General features: G+C 48.9%; 1 protein-coding gene across 1 annotated transcript; it reads right to left on the bottom strand.

Moving 5' to 3' along the window:
* Positions 1 to 1,771: 1,771 nt before the first annotated feature.
* Positions 1,772 to 17,619, bottom strand: LOC141982175 (uncharacterized). Its single transcript, XM_074944006.1, has 4 exons — positions 17,398 to 17,619; positions 5,073 to 5,128; positions 3,050 to 3,371; positions 1,772 to 2,405 (listed from the first exon to the last, which is right to left on the bottom strand). The coding sequence occupies exons 1-4, from the start codon at positions 17,606 to 17,608 to the stop codon at positions 2,098 to 2,100; spliced, it is 897 nt and encodes a 298-aa protein (XP_074800107.1). The 5' UTR covers positions 17,609 to 17,619; the 3' UTR covers positions 1,772 to 2,097.
* Positions 17,620 to 17,713: the final 94 nt, after the last annotated feature.

Raw genomic sequence — 17,713 nt, 5'->3', positions numbered from 1 at the left:
GTCTCAGGGCATGGCTACACTTGCAGATGTAGAGCGCTGTGAGTTAAACCCGCCTTCATAGAGCGCAGTAGTGAAAGCACTGCAGTCTGTCCACACTGACAGCTGCAAGCGCACCTGTGTGGCCACATCTGCGGCACTTGCAGCAGCATTGGGAGAGGTGTATTATGGGCAGCTATCCCACAGAACACCTCTTCCCATTCTGGCGCTGTGGCTTGTGGGAAGCGGGCAGGGAGTACGGGGCATTCTGTGTCCTGTCCCAATGCCCTGTGATGCATTGGTTCGCATCCCAGCATTTCCTTTGCTTCTGTCCACATTTGGTGCCATCTTTCAACGTTTTTTGTACTGCGCACTCTGTCTTCCCTTTCCGTCTGTGGGAATGAAGCCCAAACTTCTGAGGAGCATGCTGACGAGTCTCACCAGCATGTCACGTTTGGCAGTCAAGTTATTCCTTATGATCCAAAGTGACAGTGAGGGCTCCGATGATATTGATGTGAGTAACGCATATGACACAAGTTTACTTGTGGCATTCAGGGACATGCTCACCGCCATGGAACGCTGCTTTTGGGCTCGGGAAACAAGCACTGAGGGGTGGGATCACATTGTCATGCAAGTCTGGGATGACGAGCAGTGGCTGCAGAACTTTCGCATGAGGAAAACCACTTTCATGGGACTGAGTGATGAGCTCGTCCCCACCCTGTGGCGCAAGGACACACAATTGAAAGCTGCTCTGACGGTGGAGAAGCAGGTGGCTATTGCAATCTGGAAGCTGGCAACTCCAGACAGCTACCGATCAGTCGCTAACCAGTTTGAAGTGGGGAAGTCGACTGTTGGAATCGTGTTGATGCAAGTTTGCAGGGCCATTAATCACATACTGCTCAGAAGAACCATGACTCTAGCTAACATGCATGATATTGTGGCTGACTTTGCACAAATGGGTTTCCCTAACTCCGGAGGGGCGATACATGGCACGCATATTCCAATTCTGGCACTAGCCCACCTAGCCTCTGAGTACATTCATTGGAAGGGGTATTTCTCCAGGCGCTTGTGGATCACCGTGGGCGTTTCATTGACATTAACGCAGGCTGGCCTGGAAAGGTGCATGACACACGCGTCTTTCAGAACACTGGCCTGTTCAGGAAGCAGCAAGCCGGGACTTTTTTCCCAGACCAGAAGATCACCGTAGGGAAAGTTGAAATGCCCATTGTGATCCTTGGAGACCCCGCTTACCCTTTAATGCTGTGGCTCAGGAAACCCTACACAGGGAACCCTGACAGCAGCAACGAGCGGTTCAACAACAGGCTGAGCCGGTGCAGAATGATTGTGAAGTATGCTTCTGGCCGTTTAAAGGGCCGCTGGCACTCTCTGTATGGGAAGCTGGACCTGGCTGATAACAGCATCCCCACGGTTATATCCGCATCCTGTACCCTCCATAACATTTGTGAAGGGAAGGGTGAAAGATTTGCTCAGGCATGGAACTCGGAGGTTCAACACCCGGAGGCTGAATTTCAACAGCCAGAGAGCAGGGCTATTAGAGGGGCCCAGCGCGGGACTGAAAGGATTAGGGATGCCTTGAGGGAGCAATTTGAGGCTGAAAGCCACCAGTAATGTCTGGTGCCTCGTACGGGAGTGAAGTGCAGTGGTTCCAATGTTAGTAGGAATCTGTGTCAGCTACGCTGACGTGCAGTGCCTGTTTCTTTCCTGGGCTAAGGTACCTTTACTTTATGCAATAATAAAGAATGTTTTCAAAGCCAAAAAATCCATTTATTGAAAAACACAACTGCTTGGGAAACAGAAAGGGCAAGGGGGTGGGGGGAGTGGGGAATGGTACAATCACAGATTTCCATATTCTCATACTCAGCCTTCCTGTCTGGAGTGCGGTGCAATGAGTGCTGCACTTCAGGATAGCTATACTGCATGGTGATGGGGGTTGAGTGCAGAAGGTAAGGGTCGTAGTTTTCAGGGCTGGGTGGTGAAGCTACAGGTGTTGGAGGCAGCTGGTGGCGGTAAGAACCCGGATGTTGGGGAAAGTGGGTTGGAGGTGACATGGGGGCACAAGAGAAATAATTTTGGGACAAGGGCTGCGGAGGGGAGGGAGGGTCAGGCACGGTAAAGTTCCACCTGCATGGCTACGAGCGCCTGGATCGAGTCCACTTGGCGTTCCATTACGCTTATCAGCCGATCTGTGCTTTGCTTCCGGAGCACCGTGCTTTTGCGCCGGCGCTCCTCATTCTGCTGGCAGATCTTCCTTTCACTATCCCGCCACTCCTGCACTTTTTGATTTTCATTACTTGAATGCTGCATTACTTCATGCAACATGTCTTCCTTGCTTCTACGGGGCCTCTTTCTGATTCTTTGGAGTCTTTCGGCTGGTGATAACATGGACAGCTGAGATCTCAAGGTTGCATCTGTAAAGGCAAAATGCAGGCAGCATTGTTCACACCAGACAGAGCAATGATTCCCCCGTACTTAAGGGCAAGCACAGTCTACACAATAGCATAATTTGCCTGTCCCAAAGCAAGCGCACATAACCCACGGGAGCCCCAAAATTGTGAGTAAGCACAGGGTCAAGCGTGACTGATTGTTTCACGGCTGTACTGTCCTCTGGGTTTCTGTGCCGTGGGGAGCCAACAGCAGTAGGGGACCCCTATACTGAACACCGTCCCCACATTTTCCACAGGACTTTGTCCTGGAAGATATCTCGCTGCTGAGGGTGACCTGGGAAGCGAGGGAGGGTCTTCTACTGCAATGCGGCTTCCGCCCTGGCAGCTTGCCTGTGTGCAGCAATAGTACACCCACCCCTCGCGGCACAGTGGCGTGGACAAATTAACCTTACTGGGACAAGGAACACAGTGGCTCTACCGAGAAACCTGCGCAAGCACATTGCCCAATTCTGGATGAGACTTTTGAAGAGATCACTGAAGCCGATTACCACGATGTGAGAGAGGACATCAATACCCTATTCCGCATCTAGACATGCATGCAGCCTTAAACCTCCTCACCCCAAGAGTCCATACCGAATAACTTCCTTCCCAAAATAAAAGCCACTTACCGGGAACCTCCTCTGGTGTTTGTCCTTCCCCAAGCACCGGCCGCCGCAACTGGCTACCTTCCTCCTGGCTTGAGAACAGCTCCTGGCTGCATGCATCTAGGGATTCTGGGGCGTCTTCCTGCGCCTTACCACCCTCGCTCCCACTTTGCTCCTCCTTGTCCTGCCTAGTTGCACTGGGCTCTGAAGTGCCTATGGTGGTACTCTGAGCGGAGGTGGGGTTGCCCCCAAGTATCGCGTCCAGCTCTTTGTAGAAACGGCAGGTCACAGGGGCAGCACCGGAATGGCTGTTTGCCTCATGGGCTTTGCGGTAGGCATTCCGCAGCTCATAGAATCATAGAATATCAGAGTTGGAAGGGACCTCAGGAGGTCTTCTAGTCCAATCCCCACTCAAAGCAGGACCAATCCCTAATTTTTTTCCCCCAGATCCCTAAATGGCTCCCTTAAGGATTGAACTCACAACCCTGGGGTTAGCAGGCCAATGCTCAAACCTCTGAGCTATCACTGCAGTGCATCCCAGTCATGGCCCCTTTCCATCATGTCCCTTGATATCTGCCCGAAGGTACTGTAATTCCTACAGCTGGAGCGCAGCTGGGACTGGACAGCTTCCTCCCCCCAAAGACTGAGGTCCAGCACCTTGCCATTGCTCCATACTGGGGCTCGCCTGGTGCGTGGAGGCATGGGCACCTGGAAAGATTCGCTGAGAGCACTCCATGCCTGGCTGAGCAAACAGGAAGGGGATTTTCAAAATTCCCAGAGAATTTAAAGGGCGGGTCTGACAGTTGGTCACCTGAGGGCAGGGCAGTAGAGTTCAAAGTGATGACCAGAGTGACCAGCACACAGGCATTGTGGGACACTTCTGGAGGCCGATCAGAGCGCACTATAGGACCAGGGCGTCCACACTGGTGCTGCGACGCTCCAGCGGGGGTGCAGCAAACATTATTCCACTCGCCAAGGTGGAGTCGCAGCGCTGTAGCCGTGGAGTCAGAGCGCTGTATGTGCCTTGCCAGTGTGGATGGGTAGTGAGCTAGTGCACCCGGGGCTCCTTTATTGCGCCGTAACTTGCAAGTGTAGCCAAGCCCCCAGTGAAAGCTAAGGAGTTATTAATTTGCTTAAGTTTTTTCAGGAGGAACTCTGAATCTGTTCTCATTGAAGTCCATGGCAAAACTCCCATTTATTTCACTAGCATGAGGCCTTGTCTCCACTACAAAGTTCTGTCGGCAAAAGCTGCCTTTTGCCAACAAAACAGGGGAAGTGTATACACTACAAAGCTACTTTTGGTGGCAAAACTCCGCTCATCTAGAGGCATAAATCCTTTTGCGGCAAAGTTAAAAAGACAAAGCTTCAGTTTAGACACTGCTGTTTGTTTTGTCGAAAGAACTGGCTTCCGCCAGTATCCCACAATGCCTGCCCTGACCACTCTCCTGTTCACTGTTTTGATCTCTGCTGCCCTGCATGCATGTACCCTCCCCTTTCAAAGCTCAGGGAAATATCTGACAACTGAGAATGCTGCTCCCTTTGGGGAACAAAGAGCAAATCATTGGAATGCTTGTGTTCTTCCCTGCCCAAGGAACACAGAAGCAGGCAGACTGCTGCTGGCAGGGGGGATGACTGCTGTGCTGCTTTCACATTCCTCAGCATGGACAGCTCAAAGGTGTTGAGAATTTGAACCTCTGGGAGGTCAGGGCCCTCAGCACCTTGCAGGATTAGGCCCTGAGAGGCCCAATATGAAGTACAAGCTTGGAGGGTTTCATTTTTATTACTTTTTCTCTGGTCCTATCCTTCTGTAATATGTGCTTTTAATATGGCTAAATGTAAATATATACATCTAGGGACAAAGTATGTAGGTCATAGTTACACAATGGGGAACTCTATCCTGGGAAGCAGTGACTGAAAAAGATTTGGAGGTTGTGGCGGATAAGCAGCTGAACATGAGCTCCCACTGTGACCCTACGGGCAAAAGGGCTAATGTGATCCTTGGATGCATAAATGAGAATCTTGAGTAGAAGCAGAGAGATTACTTTACCTCTGTATTTGGCACTGGTGCAACGGCTGCTGAAATACTGTGGCCAGTTCTGGTGTCTACAATTCAAGAAGGATGTTGAAAAATTGGAGAGCATTCAGAGAAGAGCCACAAGAATGATTAAAGAATGCTTTATTTATAGTGATAGACTCAAAGAGCTCAATCTATTCATTTTAACACAGAGAAAGTTAATGGATTACTTGATAATAGTCTTTAAGTACTTACATAGAGAACAAATATTAATGGGCTGTTCAGTCTAGCAGCGCAAGGTATAACAATTGAATGGCTGAAAACTGAAGCTAGATAAATTCAGAATGGAAATAAGGTGTAAATTTTTATCAATTTGGGTAATGAATTTTGGAGCAATTTACCAAAGATCATAGTGGATTCTCCATCACTGAGGATTTTTAATCAAGATTCGATATTTTTCAAAAAGATCTGCTCTAGGAATTATTTTGGGGAAGTTCTATGATCTGCATTAGGCAGGAAGTCAGGTGAGCTGGTCACAAATGGTCTCTTCTGGCCTTGGAATCTAAATCTATGAGGTGGAGAGGGTATTTGGTATGGCTTTAGATTTGTGGGCATCACTGAAAAAGAGGAATTTAAATGAGACAAGAGTGGGAAACTAGGACAGTAAGGTCAACTACTAAAGTTTTCTCTGAATAAAGGAAAATCTTTCTAGATTGGTTATACAGTATATAGCCCTGTTTGATCCAGAACCTCTTGTTATTAAAGGCACATCTGTAAGCACACCCAACAGTAAGCTGTATTATTTCTGTTGTATCTAGCAGCCTCTGGGTTCAAAGGTACCACTTGCAGTGCAAAGAGATGAGGCACCTCATCCTTAGTCAAAGTGCTTATATCAGGTGCCCTGAATTAGAACTTACAATACTTAACCCTCTATTATGCCTTTTATCCTCAGAATTGTTTGTAAACATCAGTAAATAAGTACATTAAACTCATACTGTAGCATACCAACTCAATATGCAAAAGCCAGCGTGGATAAAAATCAATGATTAAAAAAAAAACAGTTTTTTGATAAGTTTTTTCCTCAAAAAGCATTTTATCTAAAGATAGTTTTAATTAAGATACATTATAGCTCTGAGATATCTCATCACGGAATAGGGATTATAAATTCTATAGTATGAGACAATATATTCATGTAATGTTTAGGAAAAGTTTTGGAAATGAGTTCCAATACTTCATGCATTAGGGACCCAATCTTATGGAGTTCCAGGGGCTTCTGTAAAGATTATTTAGGTTAATCTTTCTTTCTATCTACCCAGTGGGACTCAGTGCTCAGTCTAGAACAGGGGTGGGCAAACTGTTTTGGCCTGAGGGTCACATCGGGGTATGAAACTGTATGGAGGGATGGGCCTCCCAAACAGCCTGGCCCCTGCCCCCAATTTGCCCCCTCCTACTTCCCATCCCCTGACTTCCCCCTCCTGGGATCTCCCGCCCCCAACTGCCCCCCATCCTGGGATCTCCCGCCCCCATCCAACCCCCCCCACTCCCTGTACCCTGACTGCCCCAACCTTTCCACACCCCTGCCCCCTGACAGACCCCCCCTGGGACTCCTACACCCTATCCAACCCCCCCACCCCGTTCCCCACCCCCTGACCACCCCAGAACCTCTGCCCCATCCAACCATCCCCTGTTCCCTGTCCCCTGACTGCCCCCCTGGGACTCCCCACCCCTAACCGCCCCCTGCTCCCTGTCCCCTGACTGCCCCCCGGGACCTGCTACCCAACCCCCCCCTCCCCCCACTGCCATGCACGCTGCCACCGCCCCCTTACCATGCCGCTCAGAACGGCAGGAGCTCGCAGGCCCACTGCCTGCGGGGCTGCACGGGAGGGGGAACAGCGTGAGAGGGGCTGGGGGCAAGCCTCCCGGGCCAGGAGCTCAGGGGCTGGGCAGGACGGTCCCGCGGGCCGTAGTTTGCCCACCTCTGGTCTAGAAGATACCATCAGAGTTGCTTAGTTTTGCAGTTCTCAAACTGTGGATTTGTGTCTCCAGAGATAACATGCTTGTTAATAGCAAAAATGTTTTAAAATAAATAATATATAGAGGTGAGAATAACAGACCTCAACCCTATTGTCCCCCTGCAAATTTGTGTACACAGAGTCAATCCCTTACCTCTCTCTAAAAGTGCAAAGTTTCAGAAAGTTCAATGAACAGAAAATTGTTGTGGAATAGATCTGGACAAGGAGAAGAAGTCTGGAGATAAATGTGAGAAGGGAGGGACACGCAGTAGAAACAAAAGTGAAACTGTTTGAGCAGCATATTCCAGAAGTCTTGAGGTCTTTCTGAGTGTAGCCTTCATTGATTTGAGATCCACCATACCATTCTCTCACTAGAAGGGAAAACCTATAATGGCAGCAGGCCATAAAAGAGACCCAGTTTGGGAATATTTTAATGAACTTCCTCTACCTGTGGGTAAGACAGGCATGCGTGCAAAATGCAAACAGTGCAACAAAGAAATGCAAGGCTTGGTTGCCCGAATGAAACAACATCATGAGAAGTGTTCCTTCTCAGGGGGAAGCTGCACTGAAGATGATGAAAGGAACATGTTTGAACATGCAGGATCTTCAGGTTGGTAAATTTTATTTCAAACTTCTTTCTTAAGGACTGCCTGTCTTCCTTCTGGACTATTCTTGAATTCTCATTTTGAGCAATAAATATACTCGTTACTCTATGGTACTATCATTTTAGATGCAGTTGTGATAAAACACAAATAGCTGAAATAGGCAGCTCTTTCTTTTACAAATTTCACCTTTAAAGTAGTACTGACTGTTAGTGAATGCAATGAGTAATACTAAATGAGCAGTATGGTAATAATAATAACTGCATTGACTTATTTTGTTTAGGAGAATCCATCTTCAACATACAGGATTCTGAAGATGATCCACCTTCAAGGTCACCATAATTTTCTATAGTTTCAGAGTTATCTGCTAATAGTTTTTCAGTCACATCATGTATGTCACAAAGCCACAGTATTTCACCTGTAGCAAAAAGGAGAAAAAAAAAACAACAATCATCCAGAAACAACCGCAGATAAGTTTGTGATAAGAACCAGCAGATTACAAAAAGAGGTAATTGATGAAAAAATTGCCCAGATTGTTTATGCAACAAACTCATCTTTCCGTATGATTGAGAACCCACACTTCATTAACATGGTTCAGTCATTAAGACCAGGATACATTCCACCCAACAGAGCAGATGCCGCAGGCAAATTGCTGGATAAAGTATATGAAAGAGAAATTGAGCAGTGTGCAAAAGGTTTGGAGGGTAAAATGGATAACCTGAGTCTTGATGGGTGGAGCAATGTCCACAATAATCCTATTGTATGTGCTTGTGTGGCAAGAGAAGGGAATGTCTTCCTTACAGAAACAATTGATACATCAGGAAATGCACACACAGCATGATACTTACAAGAAGTAGCATTAAAAGCTGTAACAAAAACTGTGAAAAAAATTCAAATGTCTGGTACCCAGCTTGGTCACAGACAATGCTGCAAATGAATCCAAGATGAGAAGAAATTGAGAGTCCCAAGCTAATAACATACGGTTGCAGTGCTCATTTGATGCACTTCCTAGCCAAAGACTTCTGTGTTCCAGAAATAAAGGCTAATGTTGAAATTGCAAAATACTTCCATAACAACCACTTTGCAGCAGCTGCTCTGAAAAAAGTGGGAGGAACCAAGCTAACTCTCCCACAACACGTTCGATGGAACTCAGTAGTGGACTGTTTTGAGCACTATATCAAGAACTGGCCTAATCTGATGAGTTTGTGAACAAAATCGTGAAAAAATAAATGGCATGGTCATAGCCAAAGTTCTCAACATTGGGCTTAAGAGAAATGTTGAACATATGCTGAGTACTTTGAAACCTATTTCTGTAGTCTTGAACAAAATTCAGGGAAATAGCTGTTCTTCGAGTGCTTGTTCGTGTCCATTCCAATCAGGTGTGTGCGCATGCACGTGCACAGTGGCCAGAAGATTTTTTCCCCTAGCAGCATCCATCAGGCTGGCCTGGGCGCCCCCTGGAGCCGTGCCTTCATGGCACTCAATATAGAGCCCTGCCAACCTGCCACCCCTTCAGTTCCTTCTTACCGCCAGTGACAGTTGGCTGGAACTTCCCTCAGCCCTTGCTTAGCAAGCGCATTCTATAGTTACTTTGTATAGTTACCTTAGTATCTGTTCTTAGTATTAGAGTTCTTAGTATAAAGTTGTTGGGGGTTCCCCCCCGCATTCCGCCTCCCTGGAACCATGGTATGCCGCAGTCCTCGGGGTTTAAAAACTGTGTGGCCCGTGCAACGCGCATGCTGAAAAGCAATCCACACTCTTAGTGTCTACGGTAGCTAGGGGAGGGCCACCAAAAGGATCGCTGTAAAATCTGAAGCAAGTTCCACCCTAGAACTCTTAAAGAAAGGGAACAGTAGCTTAAGGTGATCCTCATGGAGGCAGCCCGACGGCCCCACTCCGACCCAGGTCAGAGGACCCGGCTCCTAACACTTCATCCTCGACATGGAGAGCCCCAGCACCATCGTCAAGGTCGGAGCCAAGAAAGGACTCGTCCCAGGATGCTCAGCACCGACAGGGCACTTCACAAGTCCCGGCTGAGAGCAGGCACCAATCCCACTCGCCGGTGCCTCAGAAGAAAAAGAAGCCGGACAGCCGCTCACCTCCAGCTAAATCCAGAGAAGTGAGACCCCAGGCGGGCCACAGCTCCAGATCCCCTACCGGGGCCGTGTCAACTCCTGCCCAGGCGAGGTAGTTGAGTCCAGGCCCCCCTCAATCACCGGTTCCTACACAGCAGTGACAGCTCCCTTTGATGCCAGAAGCTTACCAAGCCACTCAGGACCTCTTGTACCTTACAGCGCCGTTCTACCCCCCAGGAGGGAAGAACCTCCAGCACTGGCAGACCCACCCCGCCCCCCGGTGCAATCAAGAGGGAAGCCGGCTATGATGTCCAGGCGCTCCCCCTCTCCATGTCCCTCGGCACCAGCCCACTCGGACAGAGAGCCTACCCACTCCCCGAGCTCTTGACGCTCAGCTCCTCCGTGGTCTTCAGTCTCGGAGACCTCTGAGTCAGAGTCCAACTCCTATCGCTCCAGGAGAAGCAGAAGCTGCAGATTGAGGTCCGGGAGAGACAGGAGGGAGCCCCAGGCATGGCCTCCGCAGTGGCAGAACCTACCACAGTGGCCCTTCTGGACCCTATGGGCCTTTCACCAAGGACAGGAAGGGATCCAAGGTCACAGCTCTGCTGTATCTTCTGTGGCCTCGGCCACCTTTATCCTGCCATCAGCTACGCATCTTCCCTCTGCACCTGCCCACACACCAATTCCTCTGACAGCGGCACCGTCGTTGACTCCAGCAGCGGATTTGGCACCGACCCCAGCACCACCCTTGGCAACAACCTCGGCATCGCTGACACGCCCGACTTCCATGCCAGCACCATTGTCAATGTCGACTATGACACAGGCACCTATGGCCTGGCCCACCATCTTTGTCAGTGCAGATCGGCACCAGCTCCATCGAGGTTCCTCTCATCGTACTGATGACAGCGACAACACATGGTCTGGCGTCTGCAGCCCTAGCACCATCAAGCGCACCACTGGCACCGATGCTGCCCCGAGAGCCTAGAGACCCCCTGGGAGCAGATGGCAGGGAGCATCTGCTCCTTATAAGCGCTTCCTCTTCTTTGTCACCTGATGGAAGCATTGGTAGGTACAGCCGTAGCACCAGCACTCGAGGACAACAGGGTGCTGCAGCAGTTGCTGCGCAGGGCTGCTCATGGTCTGGGCATTAAGGCTGAGGAAGTAGTCGAGGAGGCTGATCTCATGGTGGACATCCTCGCCCCCTCAGGACCTTCCCATATTGCCTCTCCATTAATTAAAACCATTGTGGACATCACCAAGACCCTGTGGCAGACCCCAGCTTCTTTGCCGCTCACTGCCAAGCATAATGAGAGAAGTTATTTTGTGCCCTCCAGAGGGTTCGACCATTTATACTCTCACCCACCCCTTCACTCTCTTGTTGTGGACGCTGCTAACCAGCATGAGAGACAGGGTTTCCAAGAGCCCTCCCCAAAAAACAGGGAGGCCAAGCGTCTAGACATTGTTGGGAGAAAGGTCTATTCCACCGGGGGTCTTCAGCTCCGTATCTCAAACCAACAGGCCATCATCAGTAGGTACTCATAAAACACCTGTGCGGCGATGGCCAAATTTACGGAGCTCCTCCCGTCAGACTCCCGAACCGAGTTCTCGACCTTGGTGGAGGAGGGGAAGCTAGCCTCCCAGGCTTCCCTCCAGGCCACATTGGACGCTACAGATGCCGCAACTAGGGTCATGGCGACTGGGGTAGCCATGAGGAGGGGATCCTGGCTCCAAGTCTCGGGGCTCCCTGACGAGGTCCAGCAGACTATTCAGGATCTCCCATTTGAGGGTGTGACTCTGTTTTCTGAAAAGACAGACAAGAGGCTGCACAGCCTCAAAGACTCACAAGCGACCATCAAGTTGTTGGGCCTGCACTCTCCCGCCACACAGTGGAGACACTTCCGACCACAACCTCCTCACAGATTCCAGCAGCAGAACCGACAGGACGGTTCTCGGAGAAGGAACAGGAGTGGCAGGAGGAGGCAACACCCATCCTCAGGCCAGAGCTCTGGCCAGCCCAAGCCACCCTCTGGCCCTAAACCAGTCTTTTGAAAGTGCGGTCAAGGACGGTGCACCAGATCAGTCAATGTAGTGCCAATCTTTAAAAAAGGGAAGAAGGAGGATCCTGGGAACTACAGGCCGGTCAGCCTCACCTCAGTCCCTGGAAAAATCATGGAGCAGGTCCTCAAAGAATCAATCCTGAAGCACTTACATGAGAGGAAAGTGATCAGGAACAGTCAGCATGGATTCACCAAGGGAAGGTCATGCCTGACTAATCTAATCGCCTTTTATGATGAGATTACTGGTTCTGTTGATGAAGGGAAAGCAGTGGATGTATTGTTTCTTGACTTTAGCAAAGCTTTTGACACGGTCTCCCACAGTATTCTTGTCAGCAAGTTAAAGAAGTATGGGCTGGATGAATGCACTATAAGGTGGGTAGAAAGCTGGCTAGATTGTCGGGCTCAACGGGTAGTGATAAATGGCTCCATGTCTAGTTGGCAGCCGGTGTCAAGTGGAGTGCCCCAGGGGTCGGTCCTGGGGCCGGTTTTGTTCAATATCTTCATAAATGATCTGGAGGATGGTGTGGATTGCACTCTCAGCAAATTTGCAGATGATACTAAACTGGGAGGAGTGGTAGATACGCTGGAGGGGAGGGATAGGATACAGAAGGACCTAGACAAATTGGAGGATTGGGCCAAAAGAAATCTGATGAGGTTCAATAAGGATAAGTGCAGGGTCCTGCACTTAGGATGGAAGAATCCAATGCACCGCTACAGACTAGGGACCGAATGGCTAGGCAGCAGTTCTGCGGAAAAGGACCTAGGGGTGACAGTGGACGAGAAGCTGGATATGAGTCAACAGTGTGCCCTTGTTGCCAAGAAGGCCAATGGCATTTTGGGATGTATAAGTAGGGGCATAGCCAGCAGATCGAGGGATGTGATCGTTCCCCTCTATTCGACACTGGTGAGGCCTCATCTGGAGTACTGTGTCCAGTTTTGGGCCCCACACTACAAGAAGGATGTGGATAAATTGGAGAGAGTCCAGCGAAGGGCAACAAAAATGATTAGGGGTCTAGAGCACATGACTTATGAGGAGAGGCTGAGGGAGCTGGGATTGTTTAGTCTGCAGAAGAGAAGAATGAGGGGGGATTTGATAGCTGCTTTCAACTACCTGAAAGGGGGTTCCAAAGAGGATGGCTCTAGACTGTTCTCAATGGTAGCAGATGACAGAACGAGGAGTAATGGTCTCAAGTTGCAATGGGGGAGGTTTAGATTGGATATTAGGAAAAACTTTTTCACTAAGAGGGTGGTGAAACACTGGAATGCGTTACCTAGGGAGGTGGTAGAATCTCCTTCCTTAGAGGTTTTTAAGGTCAGGCTTGACAAAGCCCTGGCTGGGATGATTTAACTGGGAATTGGTCCTGCTTCGAGCAGGGGGTTGGACTAGATGACCTTCTGGGGTCCCTTCCAACCCTGATATTCTATTCTATGATCAGAGACTAGATCTATGCCACCTTACCTTTTCCTGCTGACTATCCCCTTTCTACTGTGCATGGTCCCGTATCACTTTGGACCACTGGGTGCTCTGAATGGTAAAGAGGGGATATTCCATCTAATTCTGTGCCCTCCCGCCCTTCCACCCCCTTTCCCCGTCCCTCTTCAGGGACTTTTCTCACGAGCAACTCCTCGTCCAGGAGGTGCAGTTGCTCCTATCACTAGGGACAGTGGAGGAAGTTCCTCAGCAGCACACAGGCGAGGGCTTCCATTCCCAGTACTTCCTAATACCAAAAGCCAAAGGCGGCCTCAGACCTATCCTGGACCTGCGAGAACTCAACAAGTTCATAAAGAAACTCAAGTTCCACATGGTCTCCTTGGCCTCCGTCATCCCCTCAATAGATCCAGCAGATTGGTATGCTGCCCTCGACTTGAAGAACGTGTATTTCCACATCGCAATCACTCAGACCCAAAGGAAGTACCTCAGGTTTGTGGTCAACGGTACTCACTATCAATTTACTGTCCTCCCGTTCGACCTGTCAGCAGCACCTCGAGTATTCCCCAATTGCATGGTAGTGGTCTTGCGGAGGCTCCAAATATAGGTGTTTCCGTACCTCAACAACTGGCTGATCAACGGCTGCTCCAGGACCCAAGTGGAAACTCAGGTCACATTTATCAGAGCCACTTTCGAGAGTCTGGGTCTACTCCTAAACAAAGCAAAATAGACTGTCTCCCATCCAGAGGATGGAGTACATAAGGGCAGTATTGGACTCGACCCAAGCCAGGGCATACCTGCCGCAGGCGAGGTTTCAGGCCCTCAACGACATAAGAGGCCCCATGCAGTTCCCCACCACTACAGTGAGAAACTGCCTGAAACTCCTCGGACACATAGCTGCCTGTACCTACATGGTGCAGCACACCAGACTCAGGCTTCGACCGCTCCAGTCGTGGCTCGTATCAGTGTATCGCCCAGCCCGGGACAGTTTGGACAGGCTCATGACCCTGCCTCGCCTGGTCCTCGACTCCCTCTGGTGGTGGATCGACGCTCAGGAGGTGTGGTCAGGGGTCCCCTTTGCTGCCCCACAGCTGTCTCTGTCGTGGGTGACAGATGCATCAGACTTGGGCTGGGGAGCTCATCTGGGAGACCGCAGAACTCAAGGCCTCTGGTTGCAAGCAGATCTGCGTCTCCACATCAATGTCAGACCGGTGCACCTGGCACGTCAGACATTCTGTCCTTACCTAACTGGACAATGTGTATCAGACATGACTGACAATACAACAGCAATGTTCTATATCAACAAACTGGGGCGGGGGGGGCACATTCCTCTCCCCTGTGCCATGAAGCCCTCATGCTGTGGGACTTCTGTGTAGAATATTCAATTCACCTGCAGGCATCATACCTCCCCAGGGTTCAGAACGAGCTGGCGGACCACCTCAGCAGGTTGTTCCACAGCCATGAGTGGTCCCTTCGCCCAGACATCACAATTTCAGTCTTCCAGAGGTTGGGGTTTCCCCGATAGACCTCTTTGCCACGCGACGCAACAGGAAGTGCCAGCAGTTCTGCTCCTTCCAAAATCACAGCCCGAGCTCCAGCGCAGATGCATTCCTCCTTCATTGGGGAGGTTCTCTCCTATACACCTTTCCACCGATACCGCTCGTTCACAAGGTGCTGCTCAAGATCTGCAGGGATCAAGCTTGGGTCATACTGATAGCACTGGCCTGGCCCCATCAACACTGGTACACATCTCTCCTAGACATGTCTGTGGGAGCCCCGATTACCTTGCCGCTCTCTCTGGACCTTCTCACACAAGATCACAGATATCTCTAGCACCTGAACCTTCAGTCGCTCCATCTCATGGCGTGGAAGATCCATGGTTAAGTCCGTTGGAGCTTTCCTGTTCAGACCAGGTTAGACAGGTCCTCCTTGGCAGTAGGAAACCCTCAACGAGGACCACATACCTTGCCAAGTGGAAGAGATTTTCAATCTGGTTGGCGCAGCGCCATTTACCTCAACGCTAGCTTCAGTGCTACACATTCTGGACTATAACTGTGGCAGACTTAATCTTCTTCTGCCCATCACCATCACTTGAATGGAGTGGGAGAGCAGGAAATTCACTGCAGGTCATTAAAAAACCAGCATAGGGAGGGTACATTTAGGCACAAGTGTGTATTAGTGGCTTTGCTCAGTGTATTATCATTAAATTTCCCAACATTATGAACCCTATGTCTACACCAGAAAAATGTTAAAACATGTTTTCTAACACTATATTAATAGGATGTTAACCAAGACTTAGTGCCTAGTGTAGAAAGACAAGTTGCTGTCAAAAAGCTTTAGCCAACTGTAGTTAAAACCACAACCACACATTTTTAAACACTGTCATTGTCTACTAAAAGCAAAACAGTATATGACATTTAGCATGATCTATTTTCCAAGTGTAGACAAGGCATCTTTGGCCCACTGATTGTGTGTGATTTCTTCAAGAATGCTCTAGAATTTAGCTTGATCCACAATCTTATAAGGGCAGACAGTGGATTGTTGAGCTTGGAACCCAAGTGCTGATCTGACTGGATGAGGTAATAATCTATCCAGGTTAGGGGAATTATTTTTATGTTTACTGTTACAGACGGATGAAAAAAATAAGTATTTCAGGTAATTCATTTTGTTTCAACACTTGGGATTTTTTTCCAATAAACTACACACAATTTTAAAAATTGGTTTTAATGGTTAAAATACCCATTTTTTTCCTTTGACTTATTTTCCTCCACTGGCCAAAAGGGGATGGGGTGACAGTGAGATAAAATGGCACTTTTTTTCATCCTACCAAAAATTTTAAAACTTCAAACATTTTTGAAATGGCAACTGTTGGGTTATTTTAATGAAACACTTCAACTAAAATTTTGTAGGTTTGGGAGAGGGGATTGGCTTTTTCTCATTTTTTTTCCAAATTTTTTTTTTTTGCTGTCCAAGTATTTCCTTTTGAAATTTCTCAACAGCAAATTTTCAGTCAGTTCTATTCCTTAAATTCTCTTCCAGTCAGATGATCATGTTTAGGATGTGTCCAGATCTGGAGATTACCTTGGAAGAGTACTTCTCCCCTCCCCTTTTTTTAAAATTACTACCACTCTCCAAGAATAAAAGGTCCCCCTTTAGGTCAGCAAAACAAGGAAACCATGAGCTAAGGCTCCCTATTTTCTCTTCTTGCTACTGCAGTAGCTCTTTAAAGGACTCTGGAATAGGCACAACAGATAAGTTAAAGGGACAATAAATCTATCTAACTTCTATGCCATGCTCATGCCACGTTCAGAGTATCTGAACACATTGAGAAAGGTAAAATTAACAGGCTGAAAGGGTGATTCTTACAAAGCAAAATCCCCCCCCCCCATCCTTGAAAAAAATCAGAGTTGGGAGAGTCTTAAAATGCCAAACATAAAATACCGTACACTTAAAGACTGTTGTAAATTTTAAAACCTTGCTGTCTCACAAAAACAACTGAACAGCAAATAATAGAAGGCAGACTACATGCTCCCACCCAGTGTACTGTATTTGTAATTCTTCCACTCAAAGCTCATTAGCTAGGATTTTAAGCCTTGTTTTGCAGGGCTGATAATTTTTCCACACATATAACAGACCACTAACTTCAAGCCAAACACCCAGGGCATGGAACCTGTCAGCAACTGACTATTTTATTCAGTGCAGTTGTAGCTGTGTCCGTCTCAGGATATTAGAGAGACAAGGTGGGTGAGCTAATATAATGTATTGGACCTCTTTTGGTCTCTTTATTTTATTCAGTTTAGTTTCTTATATGCAGGCAATACTAGAGCTATAAATAACCCTAAACTGCCCATTTGAAGGGCCCCCTTTATGGGGCCTTTCCTTACCTTTGTCAGGCCTATTTCTTTTTTTTTTTTTTTTTAATCTATTGTTTTTTATGTCTCCAAGAAGATCGTTGTTGAATTAGTAGGGAGGAAAGGGCAGACGTGACTGCTGTGGAGACTGAGCGCATGAGCTCCTTCCACCCTAGGTACAAGGGCTAATCTCTGGGGCCCCAAGGGCGCAAGTGTGTTTCATGCAAGCTCTCACCCTGTCCTACCCATCTACTACAATGCAAGGACGGGGAAGAGATGAGACAGCAGCGATGTGGTGCCCTGTGGGCGGGGGCAAAGCTTGGACAACTCACCGTGACTCCCAGCGGGTTGACAGGCCAGGCCAGGCCGCTTGGAACCGGCCCCTAGTACCCCACTGGGTTCAACAACAGGGAGGCTCACAGGGGCCCAGGCTGGGGGCTGCTCGCGTCTCTTCCCCCGTCGTGCAGGCCGCTCCACAGCGAAACCTGGAGAGGGCGGCATCCCTCCCGGCACCCGTCCTAACCGCCCTCCCCTCACGGCCATCAGCCCCGCCCCCCTCAGCTACCTGCTTTCACAATCCGCGCCACCAACCCTTCTCGGGGCCTCACCTGCCCCCCCCGCCCGCTCGCTCTCCAGCCCACCAATCAA

Source organism: Natator depressus, chromosome 2 (genome assembly GCF_965152275.1).
Source record: "Natator depressus isolate rNatDep1 chromosome 2, rNatDep2.hap1, whole genome shotgun sequence".
Taxonomy (NCBI): domain Eukaryota; kingdom Metazoa; phylum Chordata; order Testudines; family Cheloniidae; genus Natator; species Natator depressus.
Note: the sequence above shows the minus strand (reverse complement) of the source record. Positions and strands in the feature narration are given on the sequence as shown.

Excerpts from the sequence above, each read along its gene's own strand:
- LOC141982175 (XM_074944006.1), bottom strand. The coding sequence starts at position 17,608 with ATGGCCGTGAGGGGAGGGCGGTTAGGACGGGTGCCGGGAGGGATGCCG. Across the intron at positions 5,129-17,397 it reads TCAACCCGCTGGGAGTCACG|ACACCAGAACTGGCCACAGT; the intron begins GTGAGTTGTCCA and ends CTTGAATTGTAG. Across the intron at positions 3,372-5,072 it reads CACCAGTGCCAAATACAGAG|CTGCGGAATGCCTACCGCAA; the intron begins GTAAAGTAATCT and ends TGATTCTATGAG.